Source organism: Falco peregrinus, chromosome Z (assembly GCF_023634155.1).
Source record: "Falco peregrinus isolate bFalPer1 chromosome Z, bFalPer1.pri, whole genome shotgun sequence".
NCBI lineage: Eukaryota > Metazoa > Chordata > Aves > Falconiformes > Falconidae > Falco > Falco peregrinus.
Window position 1 is genome coordinate 637,493 of NC_073739.1, and position 20,603 is coordinate 658,095.

The window sequence follows — 20,603 nt, forward strand, 5'->3', positions numbered from 1 at the left end:
TACTTGTATACCAGCTAAAACAATGGCAGGTTAGCATCATTCCCTTATATTCAAAATTGCCAATATAGGATATCATGTAATATAGTAATTATACTGAGGGGTTTTGTTGTTGCTATTTTCTTTAACCATGTCATGCACCCAGTAGACTTGCATTCCATTGGGTAATTCCTTAATTAGGCAGATTTTTGAAACAAGTATTATGTACACAACAGACCGGAACGTCTCCTTTGGAGTCTTCCTAGTCTATCAGGTGATTGCATCATTAAGCCACACATGCTACGTAGTAAAAATCCTTATGAAAATTCATGACAGAAACATACTGAGCTTGATGCATGCTAATAAGCGAGAAACACACAAATTTGGTATCTTGACTTTTAACTCCTCCCCAAACTCCAAACAATTATAAATAGAACAATTTCTTTACCAGATTTTATTCTTAATTTTTAAAGCCATCTAAATAAACTTGCTCTTCCAACAGGTGTTGTGGGGGTCACACCTGAGTATCTTTCCACAAATTACACCTTGACATTTAGTTTACTAAATGTGCTTGTAGCATTCGTTCCTCCTGGATTGCGCCAAAACGCAGCAAAATAACCAAGAAAAAAGTGATCTAACTAAACTTTTAGGTTTCGGTTTGTTTTGTTTTGAAGTACATGATACACATTAGATTACAAATCAAGGAAAAAAATATTTTTTTGATTGCACAGTCTGGAAAAACAAAACCTTTCCCAGAAGAAGAAATTCAACTTGTTCAGTCCACAGTATAAGCACTGTGAAGTGGTTATTTTCTACAGAAATAAGACATTTCTACAATGCATTTTAAATTGATGCAAATAGCATCTACAATCGACTGTGTGGAAACATTAAAAGGAAGAGACAAAAAGTACAATATTACATATTTTAAAGAAATGAATGTAATCATTTGATACTCTTAAAAGCAGAGAAAAAACCATCCTAAAATATTAATTCAAAAACTCTTTCCTGAAAAATGGACAAAAAAATTCTCAGGTTCATAGAGAAAATGAATATATGCAAGATAGTAAGGATAACAACAATACAATCCCTGAATGCCTCAAAATCTTCATGGTTTAAAAGGCATCCCAATTTTCTCCAAAGGTGGTGGCATCTATCCAGTCGTCCATGGCTAATTTTACACAGAATGCAAAACGTTATTTAAATAGGACGGTGCATTAAACTTCAACTATTTCTGATGCAGCTCTCAAACTACAAACCTATCTTTCTTCTATTTTAATTTTAAAGTAAGTTAGCAAACACTTCCTTCTTAATCCCCAGAGACTATCTATACAGTGACACAAATGCACAAATTTATGACAGTAACATAAATGCTCCTCCGAAGTAATGTGCAACATTAAGTGAAATCGTTTCCTGGAAAGATATTATAGGTATCTATATTTTATTTGCCATCTTAAACATATCTGGGTCTTTATGACCTTATTTTTAAAATGTATTTCCTTTTTACATTTCCTGGTGCAAATGGACTGCATAAATAAGCAATGTGCTATGAGGCTTCAGACTAGCCGATAAACCCTTTCAATTTTCATGCCAGCTTCTTCTTTTGTAATTCAAATCTGGCTGAAAACTGGCAGCTCTGAAAACTGAAACAAGCACTGCCACAAATACCTTGTAATGCTATCGACCTTGTCTGCCCATGCAGTGAGAAAGGGGGATGCATATGTGTCTGCAGTCATCCAGATAACACAACTCATTTTTTTGGGGGGATAACAGAAGCCAGCCCCGGACTGTGCACCAAAAGCAGTCATTACCAGGCAAGCTGGAGAATAAGTCTCTTCAAAATACACAGCGCATTTAAAAACCATATACAGGGCTCAGCCACTGCTTTCATTACCAATTTTAATTTAGCTCCTTCAGTTTGCCAGCCAGATAAACTCTTTAGTGCTGTTTTTTAATCTATTTGCCACATTTTATGTTTAAGATTATAGTAATATGGGACAGGAGAAGGAATCACTTTTAGAGGAAATAAAGAAATAGATCCGCTTATCAGCGCCCATCAGAAAGTTCATTAATCAGCCAGGCTTTGTGCCCCCTAAATTGAAAGGTTAAATAATCCTCTCAGGAATATTTCTCGGCACCACTGCCAATTGTCCGGAGAGAAGCTGCCATTCACAGCACTCTGGATCGGTGACAGGGTATTTTACCACTGTTTGGACCCCAAACAATGACGGACAAATGGCCTGGCTTACAAAGAAACCTTTTAGTACAAGGATGGAAAAAGGACCACAAGCTTTGAAGTGGGGTGGGGGAGGGGGGGTGCGTGGGGATGAGTCAGGGGAGGAGGAGAAGGAGGAGACTCGTGCATGGGGATACGTAGATTTTATTTGAATGTTTATTAGGAGACCCGCCAAATGTTGTTATATTGCACCCAGGCATACGTGCCCAGAGAGAGCACGCGCAGGCAGGCACTACACGCTCGCACACTCGCTGCACTAAGTGTATGCATACTTACACATACATTTATACATTAATCTGAACACAAACATTTGCAAAGCCTGTAAAATCAGAAGATGAACAGAACTAAAACATGGTTATATTTATTAGCTAATACACCGGGGAGCCCAGGAAACCCCAATGTTTTAATTTTTACTGTCATTCTAGATGATTTACAGCTTCCTTTCTCTCTCTTTCTCTCTTTAACCTTTATGTTGTCTACTAATCACCTTTCACGATCAGAAGCAAAAGGAGGAAGTACCACATTTGAAATAACTTGCTTAGCGGAACATTCTTAACAGATATTTACTTTGAGGTGATTTCTGATTATAGCTAAAATTGAAGTAAACACAGAAAAAATACAGTGCTGCTGGAGGACACCAGATGCCGAAAGAGTGGTGCATCAGTTTGTTAGAAGAGGGTTTTTGCTTGGGTATATTCTAAATAAACAGTAATTCAAGCTTTTTTCTTTAAATTTCGTAGCAGCTAGGCTTCAATCTGTAGCACCCTTTACTGACGGACAATTTTACAGAAGCATTTTCCTGACATTGGCAACATGTTAACTGTGCATGTTGTTTATCAATTTTCTCATTATTTTTTCATGTGTTCTCCACTTAAGAGCATCATATATATTCAGTAATGCCATAATTATTTTTACCTAGCTTTTTAACAAGTGACATTCATCCAGCATACATCCTTGAAGAAATGTCTGGCAGTCTGTATACAACCATTAACGCACACAAGCTTTTCCATGTCCTTCTTGCACATCTGTTTTTGTAAATCAGTCTCAATTCCATGAAGTTTTTCCTTGAATACGACCTGGTACTTTCTAAACTGTCTACAGCATCTAAAAATGGATCAAAAGATTTCAGATTTCCGCTCTCTCACATCATGTAAATATGCCATTGATCAAAATTGTTTTCTCCAAACCAACTTTTAGGTATCTCAGTGCTGTTTTCTCTTTCCCTCCTCACACCATCATCAGAAAAGCAGAATTAATTTAATCGGGGTCTCATCAGCCATCAAAATAAGCCAGACAGCAACTGGATAGCACGCGCAAACCCAGTGCAATTAATTTTAAAGGAGAAGATATTTTGGGGTTACCATTTATTCCACAGAAATCCCTCAGCGTTTGCGTATCCTCGTGCACAGGCACCCACCACCCCATTTTGTAAGAGCCAAAGGAAGTTACAAATATGTTTTAGAAAGAGATTTAACTGCATAGTCAAGAAACAACATGAAATTACTTTCTGTTAACTACAAGCAGTTGCTAGAGGCAGAGAAACTGTAACTTGGGGGGGGGCGGAGATAAAGGGGAAAAAAAAAAAAAAAAAAAAAAAGACATGCAGATTTTGGACTCTGAACACCAGCAGTGACCAGTGACTCTCCATTTTGTCCTGGTCTACTATAAAAGTAGCAGCTCACCCTGTAATTGTTGCCCCCCTCCTACATCTGGGGGGGGGCAAAGCCTGCGCCATGCTCGTGCCGCGCTGGGCTGCCGCAGCACAGACCGCGATGCGGAGGGCACCGCAAAGGGACCACCAAAACGGGCCTGTCAGGCCAGGTGTGGACTGGGCTACAGAGTAAAATGCCTAATGAAGCAGCAGGTAAAAAAGTTTGCCTGCTCCCGGCGGAGGCGGTAAGACCAGCGAGGCAGCGGTGCCACACTGTTGTGATGCAAGCTGCTGCCAGCACCAGGGCCATATGGACATTGTGGAGCCGTACACATGGCCGTTAGGGTATGTTTGTCGAATGTTGATGTCACCCAAGTTCAACATTCAAAAAATAAGTTCAAACTGAGGGCCTAACTTCACTCCCCCAAAGCCAAAAATTCCGAGGGATGCTGCCTTCTTTTGCCATACGTGGGTGCTACAGCATACGTGCATATATCGTGCAAATCACCCACTGCTCTGAGACTTCTCCAGTGCTGCAGTAAAATAGCACCAACTTTTCGGCATATGGCTCTACGCTACTCATCACTTTGTATGGGTCTTCGGTTCCTTTGAGTTCCCTTCATGCTTGATTTTTCAACATCTGAAACCAAATTCAAGGTAATTCTGTCATGGGGATAGCAACTTTCCTATTCACATGACAGGACCTAACAAGATGTATTAATATTATAGACATGATAGACCCTCTCAGAATTAAATCAGTGAATACTTTTAGGGAATCCTAATCTGTAGATTATTAACATGATCAAGCATAACTTGAGAAAGTTACTGTCTTAACCAATGCAAGCTTCTGGCTGCTCCTAACACACGGATCATTGACAAGATAAACTAGCAGGTCTGGGAGCGACATGGACGATCACATATGCTGATGCCAGCGCAGAGCTCTGTAGGCTGCCGTTGCTAAATACCTGTGACATTTTACCATGCAAAGCATTTGTATGTTAAAATGCAACAGTTTCAGTACTACTAAAGCACATAATTTACAAGCAGCTACTGAGTGGACATTTGACAAGTAAAAATGCCATTCCTAGTTAGGATACAGGTGCAAACAGTTTGTGGACATTTACGCTCTACTGACATTTCACATTTTTTCCACTTTGCAATACGAAAATGCACCAAAATACATTTTACGTTACCTACATGAAAGCGTAGTTTTTACATGTTTACAAACGTCTGATAGATCACAGGCAATTTTTGGTTTCCTATGGAATTTTGAAACTGACTCTTAAGTTCTAATAAAACAAAACTGAGAAAAAACACCTTTATATCAAGGCCAGAGGAATAGTTTTCAGGAATTTCAGGGAACGTTAATATGAATATTCATACACAGAATTTACTGCAGAAAAAGGGCACATGTTTTTTTTCTCAAATAACAGCCTGGTTTTTTTAAATGCATTGAAAATCTCACTCTAGCTTGAAAATTCTATTTTCCTTATTTAGGTGCTTAACACTAGAACTAGTAAAAATTCTTTAAATGATCATATAGGTTCACCTTTTCAAAATAAAGGAGAGGTGAAAATTTCTACCAAATTTGTAAGCATTAAAGAAGACAATCATCTGAATCCCCCCCGTTAAAAGAACTGCATTTACGTATACGATGGGGAGCCATGCCAGCAATCAATCTTACCACAATTGTCCTGTTTTCTGTTTAATTAACCAGCTACCCAACAGTTTTGGTGTATCACAAAAATGTGTGTCACAACAATTTTGGCGCGTGTTGGGAGAAGGAGGAATGCACACGGCAGTTTCCTCGTTGAGAACAGAGGAACTGCTGCCTGCAAGTTTGCAGGGGAGGGAGCAGCTCTCTGCAGTCATGGGTGCATCTTGCCACCAGGATTGCTGGCACTGCGTTTGAAAAATGTCACGCGCTGCAAAAATAGCTTCCTGGGCATGCAGGGGTCAGCTAACCACAGATTTAAACTTTCAAAATATTAAAATGTATTGATTTCCATGCCCTGCACTTCTCCTTTTCCCATTTAAAGGCAGGCCCAAAAGGCGTTGCTTTTGCAGAAAACACAGCGTTCCTTCAATAGCAGTAACATGCATACTGCAGTCAGGGATTCTCTGAAGGACGCCGCTTCTCAAAGACAAACGCTTCGAGGAGGTTATTTGGAACCCCAAAATCAGAGAATTGGAAGTGACTTGGTTCAGTCAGCCAAGCTTTCTGTTTCCCTCCAGTCCCAGACTGCCTCCAGATATAAATCAAAGTGCAATTTCTGGTCAAGTTGTACTCAGTCTTTAGTGGTCCACTTCAAAAGCACCTTTTATTTTATTTTCTGGGGAGACAGATGAGGAAGAAGAGCATGAGCCGGATAAATGTTAAGAGAAAGCAAGGATGCTCTCTACAATGCCTACACGATTAAGGTAGGTGGCAGCTGGTGACGGCGCTGCTGGAAGGTTGCACAGCCCACCCGAACGGCCTCTGGAGTCTGGTCCAGCCTGGCAAGAGCTGGATGCTGACCTGGGGTAATGACCTTGAGCCCGGGCTGTCGGAGCAGACACCAGCCAGGGATCTGTCCTCTGCACTAAAAAGGCACCAAGACACCATCGCTCCTTCTCAGGAAACAAAGTGCAAAGCACAAAGATATGTCGGCATTTTACAGATAACCGCTTTGAGCCTTCTATTTCAACTTAACCGGCACACAAGACACACCCCCACCCCCACCCCCCACCCCTTAATTATTTGGTAGTCATAACCAGCCGAGGGTATTAGTTAAAAACTAACATTTTCATGAAAAGGCAAACTCTAACCAGTACTTTTTGTAGATGTTCCATATTTAAAGTTACTGAAGCTATTCTTTTTCCTGCAAATTTTAAAATCCAGTTTTCAAGTAAAAATTGGGAAAGAACTCTATCTAGCATGCTTTTGTACTGAAAGCAATAGCATACAGCTTTGTACACATAAACACACACTTACTTCTGAAATCCTCTCTCTTTTCTGTAAAAAAAAATATCAGAAAGGATACTGTCTTTCGTCAACTACAATTTCTTTGCAACAGAAAAAATATTTGGAGTTTATGCTTCTGGCAGCCTCAAAAAATATCCAAGACTTGAAAGAAAATGGTAACTAGGGAGAAGTTATAATCAGTAGGGGAAAATAAACACAATGTAAAATAAAATCCAAGGGACCCTCTAGACAGCTTACCAAACCACCTCTAACGTACTTAGTTTCACCAGAACAATTGTGCAGGGCAGGCAGGCATTTCAGAAGCATCTCTATCACAGAACGGCACTTGCACAAGCGGTAGAGCTCAGCCTTGAAGAAAGTATGTAGATAATTTAAAAATAAAATTGCTGCTGGTGCTATCCAAGACCTGCCCTACCTCCTCCCCTGGCGAAAGAGGCTAGCACGCGTTTTTGGCGAAGATGAAATCTTCGTGTACCTAAGCACCAGAACGGCACCGCTCCCTCAAGGGCAAGTGTGGGGACAGCATCACCCTCCAGGTGTTCATGATTCCGCTACAATCCACAGGAGGGAAAGCCATCCTTACCCTAAATTCATATCCTCAGGAATTTTGGGTTGCCTTCCCTGTGAAACATCCTGCCGAATGGCTATGGAAGCGTTGGCACACAAGGACCCGCTCTGTGAGTCCGAAATACGAAAAAATACACTGTCTGTCACATAAACCAGGTGGTAATTTGACTGGAGTTAACAGAAATAACCTCAAACCACCTGGAGAGAAACTGGCCAAGTGCTGAAATACTTCACGCAAACGCAATGATCTCATGGTCCGCAGCCCCACGTCACGCAAAGACTGGAGGAGCTGGCACTGCAGCCATGTTCACAGCCACTGCAGCAGCCCCATCCCTGCACACGGGGAAGCCAGGCTTAATCTCCTCCTGAAAATACTTCTAAACCCATCCTTTCCCTCACTGCACAAAACCTACAAAGCTTCTCTGGAAACCAAATGCTCTTTCTCTCCCAAGCTTAAATGTTTTGGGTTTTTTGGTTGTTGTTGTTTGTTTTTTGTTTTTTTGGGGGGTTTTGTTTTGGTTTTTTTTTTTTTCCCCAGAGTGAGTCAGATTTTAAGTTTTCCCTTTCTGAAAGTCACATTTGAAAGGATACAGATTGACTTTAAGCAACGCTGCTTACATTTTCATTTCCGAAAAAAAGTGGCAGGCCATGAGGAATTTTAATAATGCACACAAAGAAATCCGAGCGCAAAATTTAAACACAAAAGATGCATTGTCCCTTCATGTCTTTTACGCACAGAGGCCAAAACAGCCAATTCCTGGTTCACCTTCTTTTATGTAAGTGGATTAAAAGTAAGATTAAGAAACTGTCAAAAAGCATGTTAAATGATAGCTTCTGCTAGTTAAAAATTCTGATGGTTCTAAAACTCTGTTGGTGGCCATCTTGGCCTAGGAGCTTTAATATATACGAGACTGGTGAAGGCAGGGGATGGGGGAAGGAGTCCTTACGTCCAGAGCAGTAGAGGGAGAGGAAAAGGTTATTAAAAATGAGCAATCCCTGCAGAAAGAAAACACCTAGTGCGAGCAGGATTTGGATTTTAACACACAGCTCGACACTGAGAAACACGTCAGAAACGTTTAAAAAATTGTGCTCTGCCCATTTTAGGGACAGAATTTCATTACTCTGCGGATATTTACTGAAGAAGACGCTAATACTCGCAACAGTATCTCCTATTTGATTATCGCAGCCGCACCTTGCTCCCGAGCCGGCCCAGCTACGCTCATTGCTGTGTACCACAAGTCCCCCCCGAACAATGAAGCAGTGCAGTGTACGTAGGGAGATCTACGCAGCCAGCACGTCTTCCATTTGACATGGAAATACCGAGGTGGTCATTTGCACGTCTTCTGGGTACCCTCTCCAGTCCCGCCGCGCAGAAGGGGGCTGAGTTGCACTTGAGGGGGCCTCGCTCAGAAGAAGCGCAGCTTCACGCCTGAAGCAAAGCACAGGTCACTACGTGCTAAAAATAAATTTCCTTTGCATTCTGCCACGATGTCATCCGTTGGGTGGAAACGTGACCGCTCACGGCAGCGCAGTGTCTCTACCCGCACCTTCACAGGGCCACTCCAGCGGCAAAGTTAGGGGTCCGGGGCCCATTCGGCTGCAGAGCGCGAGCCGCTTCCTTCCATGGCGCGGAGCCCCGGCAGAAGGCCAGCTCCAGCCGCGCTGGCCACCTGAAGCCCCAGCTGTTGGCGGTCACGGCAGCTCCTGTACCTCGGGACCCCGCTGGCAGCCCCACACTGAACCTCCGAGCCCGGGGGGGCTGCGGGACCCCTCACCTCAGCACACCAGACCCGCTTAAAATGGCAGCTGCCACTGGGCATGCAGTGAGGCAGCTGGGTAGCCAGTCGGACTCAGAGGGACGCTATTGTATTTTTTCTCAGAATGAACCGCAAAACTGAACCAAACACATGAAAATCGTGGGGTGCCTTCATCTCCCAAGTTTTTCCACTGATGCCCTTTTTTTTTTTTTTTTTTTTTAATTTGAGGACTACAGACTGGCCTCCACTTCAGTGCGGAATACTTAATAAATGCCTCTACCTTTACGGCTGAAATCCTAAATAGAGGAGAAAGGGAATGAAAAGGCTCCAAACATTCTGAGGATGAAAAAGCCCTGCCAGGAGCATCCCCAATATCCTTAAGACGAAAAGGGGATGTGACGGCATGTCCTTTGCAGCACAGACTATATTTCTCTGGGTTTGTGGAGCATCTGGCATTTAGACAGACAAAGTTGTAATCTAAGCTTCCTTATAATCATGAACAAAGCGCTTTACAAGACCTTCACATGCCTCGCCTGTGAAAAAAATTTCACACATCTTATTATTTACACTGCAGTAAGCTATGATCAAAACTGTTTATCCTGGATCTGCCAATGAAGTCCTTGTGTTAGTATCTGAATTGAAAATAACTCCTTTGATAAATGTAAGCAGGTATCAAAACTGACCTATTTATTGCAAATAGATATCTACAGGAAGAAAAACTTAAAATATGTTTTGACAAACCTAATTTCCCTTTTCTGCTACAGGAGAAGTACACAGAGAGCAGGCATAATGAAAATTATTTGTAAAAGTTTTAAATCACCATCTTAAAGAGGTTATTAAATATTATTTTAAACCACAGTGGGAATTGGATTGTTCTGCCGACTTTGATTGGCTCCTTGCAGAATAATTCTAGTTAACAGAGTTGAAAGAACAAGTTAAAAGAAACTAACTTCATCCACTTACAAAGCTTTGATTATCATAGAGCCTTTAAATTTAAGCTACATTGAATACAATATGATAATCTTTTTTCTATCAAAAGGCAAATTAAAATATTCTGCTCATAATCCTTTTTGCCATTTCAACCGCTCCTAACATTTCTTGCACTGGCAGTCTATTTTGGTTGGAATAAGACATTTCTGCCCATACAACAAATTATTTGTAATGTGCCAAAATTTGTCACCACAGCTAATGTAAACAAAACCCTACCACCATCCATAACAACAGAATGGATTTATTATTTAGTCATTGTTCTAGTCAATCCACGTTTCTGTGCAGGGGCTTCAAAAAGTCAATAGATGGCAGTCCATCTCTTAGGAAAGAGCCAGATAATGAATAAAATCACCAAAAGCTTCACAAAAGAGAAATGTGGAAGGCTGTGTGTTTTTTCACAAGCATTCACAGCAATTAACTAAGAATACTTCATATAATGCAAAACATTTAGACAAACTTTGTAACGGCTGCCTGCAAGCAACGTTATAAAAACGGTCTTTCATGGCAAACCTGAATGCCTTGTTTTATTTCCGCTTATATGTACCTGCATGTGTGACATCCATGATCAATTTACCAAAATCAATTTAAATCTAGGGGTTGTATCCATGGCTAAAGCACAGGAAAAACTCACTGTAGCCTTAGTCTGTTTGCTAATGATCAGGTAGCCTCTGCAGCACAGCAACAAACACGACACTACCTTTCTTCAAACTTCTGTTATTTTTCTTTAAACTGTAACCCTGCTCGTCCAGAAATACTTTTTCTAAACCAGGAAAACTATAAACTAATTTCTGTAGTGAAATACTACTATGCTGATATGAGAGTAAAAGACCTCAGCTTGTTAGTTAATGATCCTATCATTATATAACATACATTATTGTAACGCAGAAGTTTTGATCCTTGTGAGAACACTGTTTACTTTTGTTCTGCTTTGGGTGCAAAAGAGAATATTTAAATGGAATAATAAAAGCTGGGACTCACATCTAAACAATTCAGACAATGAAGTTTCTTGAGGTTTAACTCATTTTTCTGTATCACAAACGTCCTTCACCACACAAATTTTTAAATTCCACGCTTAATCTGACTACTAATGTAACTTTGTCACTCAAAGTGAGCCTTCCCAGGCAAAAAATGGAGATGTGCAAAGCATTTCCCACATTATCAGAAATGTTGATTATTTACAGATAATTTTCAGTTCACTGCAAAATAAAAAAAAATATTTATCAGTAGCTAGGGTCTGACTCCATGTCAATTTGTCTTTGCGTGCCCACATTTGACCGCATTTCAGAATGTCCCTAAAATGCACTAAGAATTTCCAAATTTTAATAATACACTCGGTACTCGTAACAACTACATTTTCTAACAAGAGCTTGTTTTGACAGATATTTCTGGCTTTATACTAAGTAAAGTGTAAACTCCAAAGCTTTTCTACAATATTCACAGATAAAATTTCCTACCTCAGGTACCTCAAATTCTGCCCTAGTAACCACTGGGTGAGGTTTTAAGCTCCCCAACACTTTTTTCCAAAAATATTTTTTTTTCTAAGTGTTGATTGCAACTCATTTTTGGGGGGAATTTTCAATGGCAAGCAAGACTAAAATTAAATAAAAACTTACACCTCAGTAAAAAGAGAACCCAACATATTACTACATCTAATATACCTATCTGATTATTAGACTCCAAACATCATAAACAATTCAGAAATAGTTTTCACATGCAATCTTAGGAATTATAATGAAAGACAGTATTTACTTTTTCCTTCATGCAATTTTAAAAAAGCAAACAAAAATACTCAGTGAATGTACCTTTTGCTTATAATGGGGTTTTATTTTGAAAGTCTATACCAATTCTGTTTAAAATAAAAGTAAATGCTCAGAACGCGTGGAGGATTTCCAAAGCAGATCTTTGTTTTAAAACCATTATGCAGAAAACAGAAGCGAGAGGTTTTAAGAACCGATTTCTCCTGTTCATTGAATTTAGAAGCAAAACCAGAAAAAACACCATTCCACTACCATGAAGAGGTGGAGGAAATTAATTATAAAGCACATCCCATTTATTGCTCCAAAGAAAAAGCCCACACCAAAGACGCATAAAGAAAAGTAGTGGACAAACTTTTCCACTTTGTTTTGAATGGACAGCAGTGATTAATTGTAACAGCTAAATACATACGAGGTTGATCTGGAGAGCAATGACAGCAAAGGTTCAGATGAAGTGCAAAAATCCTAATCTTCAAAGGTGTTTTTATGTGCAATAATTTTATAAATAAATATGTTTAAGATTTGTGATACCAATCCATTGAATACCGTCTTCACCAGTTAAATACTGTTCCAGGTTTAAATATCAGCCAAATTTATGCACATTTTGTTTTATTTTTATCTCTGTTTTACATAGGAGGAAAAACCTTAAGTAATACACTGGTACAGTTCACAAAGTGCTATTTTCTTGTCTCAGTGATTACAGATCAACTAATGCAGGCCAAAGAGGCAGCCATAGCTATATCCTTACCAATTAGAAATCATTCTGCAAAAGTTTATAAAGTGTATTTGCTCAATTTAGCATCTCCACTCTAGCTGAGGTTTATTTTACTCATTTAAAAAGAAAGCTTTGTCACACACAGTGATTAATTACCAGCATCTGGGATATCTGAGATGGGATTATTGCCTCTGCTCTGCATCTCAACTTAAAATTTAACCCTCTTTATATGTGTAAATGTAGCCACCGAGAGGAGAGAGTGCTGCAAGGCACTCATTTAATGATTACAATATTAAAATGAAATCACAGGTTCTAAAGATGTTTAAAAAATAGTGACAGTGTTTCATTGCATTCTTCAGTTCAAAAACTCTTCAGATGTTTATTATCTTCTCACAGAAGATGCTTGTCTATATTTTATGGTCAGCAGTTCACAGAAGAGTAAATAGGTTGGGTGTAGAAGAAAATAAAAAAGGTGTTTCTACTTACTGTTAGGTGATACTGCCTCCATATTTCTGGGCAAGCCTGGAAAATAAAAATATTGATCAGCTAGGAGCATGAAACAAGGTGCTTTACAGCCTGTTGGTTTTGGCATAACACAGTATCCACCGGTGTCGGTCACAGGAAAATAAGAAGCTTAACTGAAAGGGTCTGCATTTCAGCTTCAAAAACCTGGCTAGACAGTTTAATTGAATTTTACACTGGTTTAACACACTCCCTGCCATTGTCAGAAAGCCAGTAACAGTTTTCTCTCTCCCCTTCTTCTCTGAAGGTTAGAAGTTTGGGACAGTAATGTGCTCTTAACTGTAGTAAGTATTAATACTGCAAAACAAACAGGAATGAATTTAAATTCTACATTTTCTGACATTTTATATTTACAGAATGTTTTGGAAATTAAATCACAAGGTACCTTCCTTTCACGGAGGAACAGAAATATTTTAGTATTTTTGTACATATCTCTTTCCTAATCAAAATATAATTGTTACATGTAATAATCCTCAGTAGCCTAACGTCAGATGAGTTGTAAACAAGAGGCATAACAGATTGCTTTAACGTTTCTATTTTTACAATGGCTTACTTTATTTTTTCTTTCTTTTTTTTTTTTTTAAAAAAAAACTTGCCAGACTTGCAAACAAACTTGTAAGTGCAGCCCTTCGTAAAAAATTTCGCAGAGCAGATTTTTGAATCACAGCAATAACACAATAGACCCGAGGAATACAGAAGAGAGAGGAAAGAGGAAAATGTGGATCTTCTTCTACAAACAAAATCAGACTGTGTTAATGATCAATAAGACAGAGGTTACTTTCTCAATGGTTCTTAATATCTTCAGGAAATTTACAATATTTCTGTCTTCCACAATGACCCCCAAGCCATAAATAAACGCAAAAAATAGTGGTACTTTGTCTGTTAGCCATTTAAGTGTTTAAGGGAGTGTGCACACGGTTACTTCAATGGAGGTCTTGCACTTTTGTTTAAAACATTTACCCTTTTATGAAAATAGCTCCTTAATCATTTGAACAGTTAGCAATTTGGTTTGCCAATCTCAACTTTCAGTATTTTATGAAGAAATATTAAGTTATTCCATGGCTTCTACATAATACGCTGTAGCTCCAATTTCAAACATTGAAGCCTCATGACTACTTGCAAATGAGTACTATTAACATTTCTTTAGATTTCTAATAAATTTTTCACTCATGCCTAAATTCTGGCCTTCTTTTCGTCTGACAGAGCATGTTAATTAAGAAAGACCCCACTCAGCAACCGATACCAGCAACTGAACCTCTCAAAAAATAATCCAAGTTTTTGACTGTCACTCTACGGCACATACAGCATGTTTTTCCTGGATGTGATGGAAATTATATTATTTATTATTCATTCCATCAGTAACACCATTTTCTGGCGAAAAATCTACAATCTGTTCTGTGTAATAGTTCGACATTCCTCCTCTTACTCAAATTCTGCATGTAAATATTTGAGTTTTATATTAATATTTCTATAAAGAAAATGTGTGAAGTACATCAGATCTCTAGCAGAGGAACAGGCTACAACATTTGACAGTTTGAACACACTCAAGCTGTCTTCGAGTGCAAACAAAAGGATTTTCCTCTGCTTTGCTAACTTACGTGGGATTTGAAGGCGCGATACATGAACAGTCTCTAGCGTATAAAAATACTGTATCAAGGGCTTTGCCTTCTCCCTCAAACCTGTAAAAGGTTTCAACTGTACAGGAGACTTTTGCTGGTTTAGCACAGGGGTAGCAAGCACTTATTTATACATTAGTTCTGGATAGTTTTCGATTACCACAGTGTCCCCAGACTAATATGGTTGAAAAATCGCAGTCAATGAGTTGTCATATACTGGCAAAATGCCACTCTGTGATATGACCTTTACTCGCACAGCAGCTATTTACTAATATTTAAAAAAAAAACTCCAAACCACTTTATTTTTTAATTATAGTTTGGTTGGGTTTGGTTCCCCCCCCCCCCCCCCCTTGCTCTGGACACAAAGGCATCACTTACAGCGAAAATCCGTAACTTGGAGTAGGAACGTCCAGTTGGCACAGCTCTTACCACTCTTACCAAAACACCAGGAGAGGCACAGTCCCCCCCCCCTCTGCAGTGCTATCAAGAGGTAGGTTTTATCATCGCCATCTTTTAAGGATGTTTTATGGCTGTGGGAAAACTTAGGGGAGGTAGGAAGAAGGTGGCAAGGGAAAATTGGCCAAGCATATTTCTTCATTCAGATGGTGATTCAGTGCAATACTTTTCATGGTCACAATGATCACTTACAAACTTCAGAAGTTGAATACAATAGTTGAAAAACGGATGCCTGGCTAAACAACTGCTTTTTAGCAACAATGCTTTTAACTAGGAGTCTTATTACCTTGCATCAGCTCAGAGTTATTGTCTGCATCTTCTATCACAGGATGACAAAATGTATAATTAACAATTACTGCCAAATACTGGCTTCTCAAATGAAGCAAAGAGGTTCGCTATGGAAGACAGCATAACCAAATACAACAACCACCGAACCTGTGATTTTTCTTATTTATTTAAAAGTACTTAACCATGAACGGCCCTCATATAAAGAAAAGCCCTCGTGGTACACAACCATGATGGTAGCGTGATGAACTGCATTAAAATAAAATTGCATCTATTTCCTGCCCCAGTGGTCTGACCTTACGAGCATGTAGCTGTACCAGTGCAGAAGGTGCCTGCGGCGGCTGGCAGCGCTGCCACAGCACAGCCGCAGGACGCGCTGGCGAGGTGCGCTCCCCCGCACCTTTTGCTGTGCCCGCCGGCCTCTCGCCGCACGAGTGCTGGGCAATTAATTTTCCCAAATCCGCGCTGTTTTCGCTGCGGCCCGCATTCAGTTAATTTGGAAGGGTGATTATTCATATCGGAGCCTGATCCGGCTCAGGCTGCCTCAGCAGATGAATCGAGGCTGGGTACCGCACGTTTTGACCCGTATTGAATTTTATCAGGTGCTAATTATTGTTTTACCAGAACAACGGCTTAATGCATCTGTTGTTTAATTCCCACTTCCCCATTCTCAAACGTGAACATCAAAGAAAATAAAACACTCAATCTCAAACAGCCCCTGACAGCAGACCAGGACTCGAGTGCTCAATAGACAAGGCCCTTGCCACCAGTTCTCATATTTCCACAACAATGAGCAAACACAAAAACAGCACTAAGCGGCCTTTCCTCCTTTCCGCTCCCCTTGGCCAGTCGTCTGCCTTGCGCCGAGAGGGCCCTCGACGGCAGCCCTGCTGGGAGCGCGGCGCGGGGGAGAGGATTAGCCTCGCTAACATGCGAGCATTTGCAAAAGGGAAGGAAAAACCCCGCTACTGTATTTGGCGTATGAATAACCAAAATGCACGCGCTGACAGGAGACCAGGACGGGCCTGCAGCTCCCCGGGAGAAAATGTAGCTGTGATGAGTGACAGGGCTTTCAGGAAATATGTTCACAATCACAGACAGTGAAGGCCATGACCTAGATCGTTTAAGAGCTTGTCTTGTCAAATTATCAAAAGCTTCTTCGTCTCTGAATAAAGAGTGACATAAGTGAGTGTCAGAAAGCTGCAGGCTGACAAGCCAAGCATACAATAACAGCATGCACGTCACATACTTGCCGAACACCGCCACGGCTAGCGGCAAATCTTAATGAGAGCGCGGCTGGCCCAGGAGACTTGGGTCCCTGCTGGCACAGCTACTCATCTCGCAAAAATCCTTCAGCTCCAAGTCAGTTATGGTCTGACACGACGACTACAATTACTAAACACAACTTTTTAACAGAATCCTCTGGTGCTTTGTCAAAGCGGCGGCTGCTAGGAGCTGCCCCACCGCAAGCCACCACAATAAAACAAAAGATTTGCCAAAACACGCACTTTTCATCACCTCCGCATGGGAACTGCGGCAGAGAGTGCACAATGCTGCTCTTCAAAACCACTCCTGCACCAGCAGATGTCGAGACCTCGAGCCGCGCCGCCCGCGCAGGTGGCTGCCACTGCTAGGACAGACGCCAGTGCCCACCGGGCTCCTGGCAACGTCCGCTCGCGCCAGCCATGAGGTGGGCACCAGTGTGCCGTGAGCGTGAAACGTGGGCAGTGTTGTTGGGGAGCAGGGGGAGAAGGGCAAACCCCCCTCTCCTTCTGTCTCAGCACCGCTGGCAGGAATGGCCGCCCGCCAGCCCCCATGGACTGGTGCCCATGCCTCCAGCTGCGTCTCGGCCCACCGGGGCTGCCACATCCTGCAGGACGCACCGGCACGCTGCCCACAAAGGCAGAAGGAAATCTTCCAGAAGAGGTGGTTTACATGGCCAGGAGACACAAAGAATATGCTGGCCAAGATGCTCGGCTGATTCTCGGGAAGGAGAACGCCTTACTGGGTCTCGGGGGTGTGCAGACAAAACCTTACGAATGGGGCCAGCAGGCATGGCATGGCTGAAGAGTGACAGGGGCCAGGGTGCTGCCGGGGTAAGCTCAGGCGTTACCCAGCACCTGCATGACATTTTTCCTGAAGGCGTACAGGGATGCGCTGCTCTGCCTGCCATGTTTGCCTCCTCCCTGCCACATCACCCTGGTTTTGGAGTTCTTTTCCCACCCTTGCAGCTGGCAGGCAGGACTGGAGACCACGAGCATCGTGACATCCACCCAACTGCCACCAAACCGGCAGAACACAGGGTGTTCACAGCCTGGGGTTTGCCGCATATATATACAAGAGCATAATTATATATATACATATATAAGTATGTGTGTATATACACGTATACACACACAGAAATATGGATACACATGTCTATGCGTGCACATGTCTGATGTGCTTTTTTCTAGGGGGAGCAGTGTATGGTCAAGTAGAGCTGCACTTGAAACTTTTGAGCAGCTCTGCTACCTGCTCCTTTGATGATCTTCCTAAAGAAAGCACACGAGGTTGAGCTGCTTCCAACAGGACTCCGTGTAAAGATGATTCCATACATTCCCAGGGCTGCCCTGGGGAAAGAGACTGACCTAAAATAATAAGAGTATTACCCTGAAAATCTTTTTAAATAACTTTGAACATTTTCAAATCAGACTAGGCAAAGTATCTTGAGCTGCCTCACAATCACTTCGGGACAAAAGCATGACTGTGGAGAGTCCCTCTGAAACACTGGGCGCAGGAGCTCGTTCTGCATGCTTTGTGTCACAGTAAAAGAGAATAAATTTTCTGAGAAAGACAAAACCTTTTTGGAGCATCCAAAGTACTTGATAATGGCTCAAAAAAATTAGAGAATATATTAAGTCTTGCCCCCCCCACCCTATTAAGCTCTGGTCTATGAAGGCTGCAGTAGCATTTCAAGAGAATTTTGGAGAGCTTTGGGGAATGTTGGACTCATAGAGCCCCAGGTTCAGAGCAAAACCTGTTGACCTGCCTCCACCTCCTATGGACATGGAAGAAACCACCCAACAGGCAGGCTGATACAGAACAGTCACAGTGAGTGGGCTTGGGAAAACACTTCCAGGTTTTTGATGAAATGCCCCACGGAGGACTTGTAATCCTTTACAGAAAAGTAATTAGCAGAGGCACAGAAATAAGAACCTGTTACTATGATCAGTTTACAGAGCTGTCTACGTCAGACCACCTGCCCGTGGTAGCTAACTGCGGCCATAAGCCAATGCTCATGGAGCTTAAAACCAGGGCAAGCATGCACCCTTACCCCAACACTCTTCCACACCCAACTGTGCAAGCTGGATGAAGTTTCTGTGCGTTCAATCAGTCCACGCTTTCTCTTCCATGAACTGCTCCTGCCTCCTCCAGAACCAGAGCAGACTTTCTGTATCTCCTGCATCCCTTGGTAAGGAGTCTCACAGGTCTGCTACTGACTGCACGACGAGTGACCTCCTTCTGTCTCTTCTGAACTGAACTCCTACTGCCTTCACCCCCTAACTCTTGCACTGGAAGAAACAATGAACAATTGATCCATAACCACTGTCTCCCACCACGGATGACTTTGAAGTTCTTTACAGACCCTTCCCTCTGTCATTTCTCTTCCACGCTGAAGAGCTGCAGCTGTGCTGAAGGATGCAGAACAGAGGGACCAAAGTTGCACCCAGGTGTCTGCTGCTCTTCTGGTGATTCCGAGCATTTCACCACCTTTTTCTCACAGCTTGTGAACACTCGACTGATTTTTGTGGGGATGGTATATCATAACCCTTGACATTTGAGTCCTGAATAGTAATGCTCAGAGCCCGCCATTCCGCGTGCAAAGATGGGATTATTTTTCCTCAGGCATTTTACTTTGCCACTCAGGTTCATCTGCCATTTTCTTGGGCTCTCCCTCTGTTTCTTCCAGTACTCGGGTAGTTCTTCACAGCTGGACACTCTAAATAAATTCAGTCTTCTCAGCAAATCTTGTCGCCCTATTGTTCACCCTTTTCCATGTCACACTAGCATACCCTACCTCTACCCTCTTATTCTACACCTGTTCAGTTTCTTTAAAAGCTTTTGGTCAGGAACTTTGTCAAATGTCATTTGGAAATTGCTGCCTACATCAATTGGATCATGTTTACACAAATGCTTGTTGACCTTCTCCTTTGAAGAACTCCACAGATTCCTGAGAACTGGGATTTCTGTTACAGAAGCTATCTCGAATCCTCCCAGGTATATCATATTTTTATGCATCCATTCCACCATGCCGCTGTTATTGCCGTTCCTGCTAATCGGCTTGGTGTACACAACAGGCTGGCAGGCCTGGTGGCCCAGCTCTCCCTGGGACCCATTTTAAAAATTGTCATTATATTTTGCCACTCGGTCACCGATCAGGCACAAAGCAAAAGGCTACCCACAGCCATCAGTCATCTGGCTATCTGACCTGCCAGTTCCTCTAACAGCTCTTGGGTAATTGTTACCCAGTTCTGGTAACAGGTTAGTATTCATAGGTTAGAAGTAACCCTAACATTGTCTTCAATTTCAGAGATCCTCTGATGATTCCCTCCACAAAGGAGGACTGTGGTGTTGGGGATGTCCCTGGTTTCTTCCACGATGAATGCTAGATACCACAAAACTATTTTTAGGTTGTTAGAAATAGCCTTATCTTGGCTCAGTGTTCTTTCGTGTCTTGATCATCTGTTGGCCTTACAGGCCTCTTGCTCTGATGTGAATAAAGATTTACTGTTGGTTTGGAGTCCTTTGTGAAGTGCCCCTTAAACTCCTTTTAACCCTCAGTTCTGCACTTTCACATTTAATCTGCCAGAGTTTATGATCACTTCTGTTTTCTTCATTTGCCGATAGACATCAGGTTTTCAGATGACACCTTCTTGCTTTTTGTGTCCTCTCCCACCCTGCCATGCAGCCTCACAGCTTTCATTTTGTTCTCTGCAGTTCTGCCATGCCACATTTCTTTCCAAGGATGAAAGGCTGAGGCAGACGAGACTCTGCTCTCACACTCCAGTGTTCACTGCACAGGCGGCCTCATGCCCGTCACGCAGAAGCACAAGAATACTGCCTCAAAGTTTCAAAG

At 41.8% G+C, this 20,603-nt stretch overlaps 1 protein-coding gene across 4 annotated transcripts in view; it reads right to left on the reverse strand.

Annotated features, from left to right (window-relative positions):
• Positions 1 to 20,603, reverse strand: part of ZCCHC7 (zinc finger CCHC-type containing 7) — a 124,627-nt gene that overhangs the window by 16,645 nt on the left and 87,379 nt on the right. For all 4 annotated transcript variants that reach the window (XM_055790596.1, XM_055790593.1, XM_055790594.1 and 1 more), the window contains exon 8: positions 13,095 to 13,130. In XM_055790596.1, the coding sequence (XP_055646571.1) occupies positions 13,095 to 13,130 (36 nt within the window). The remainder of the gene's footprint in view (positions 1 to 13,094; positions 13,131 to 20,603) is intronic.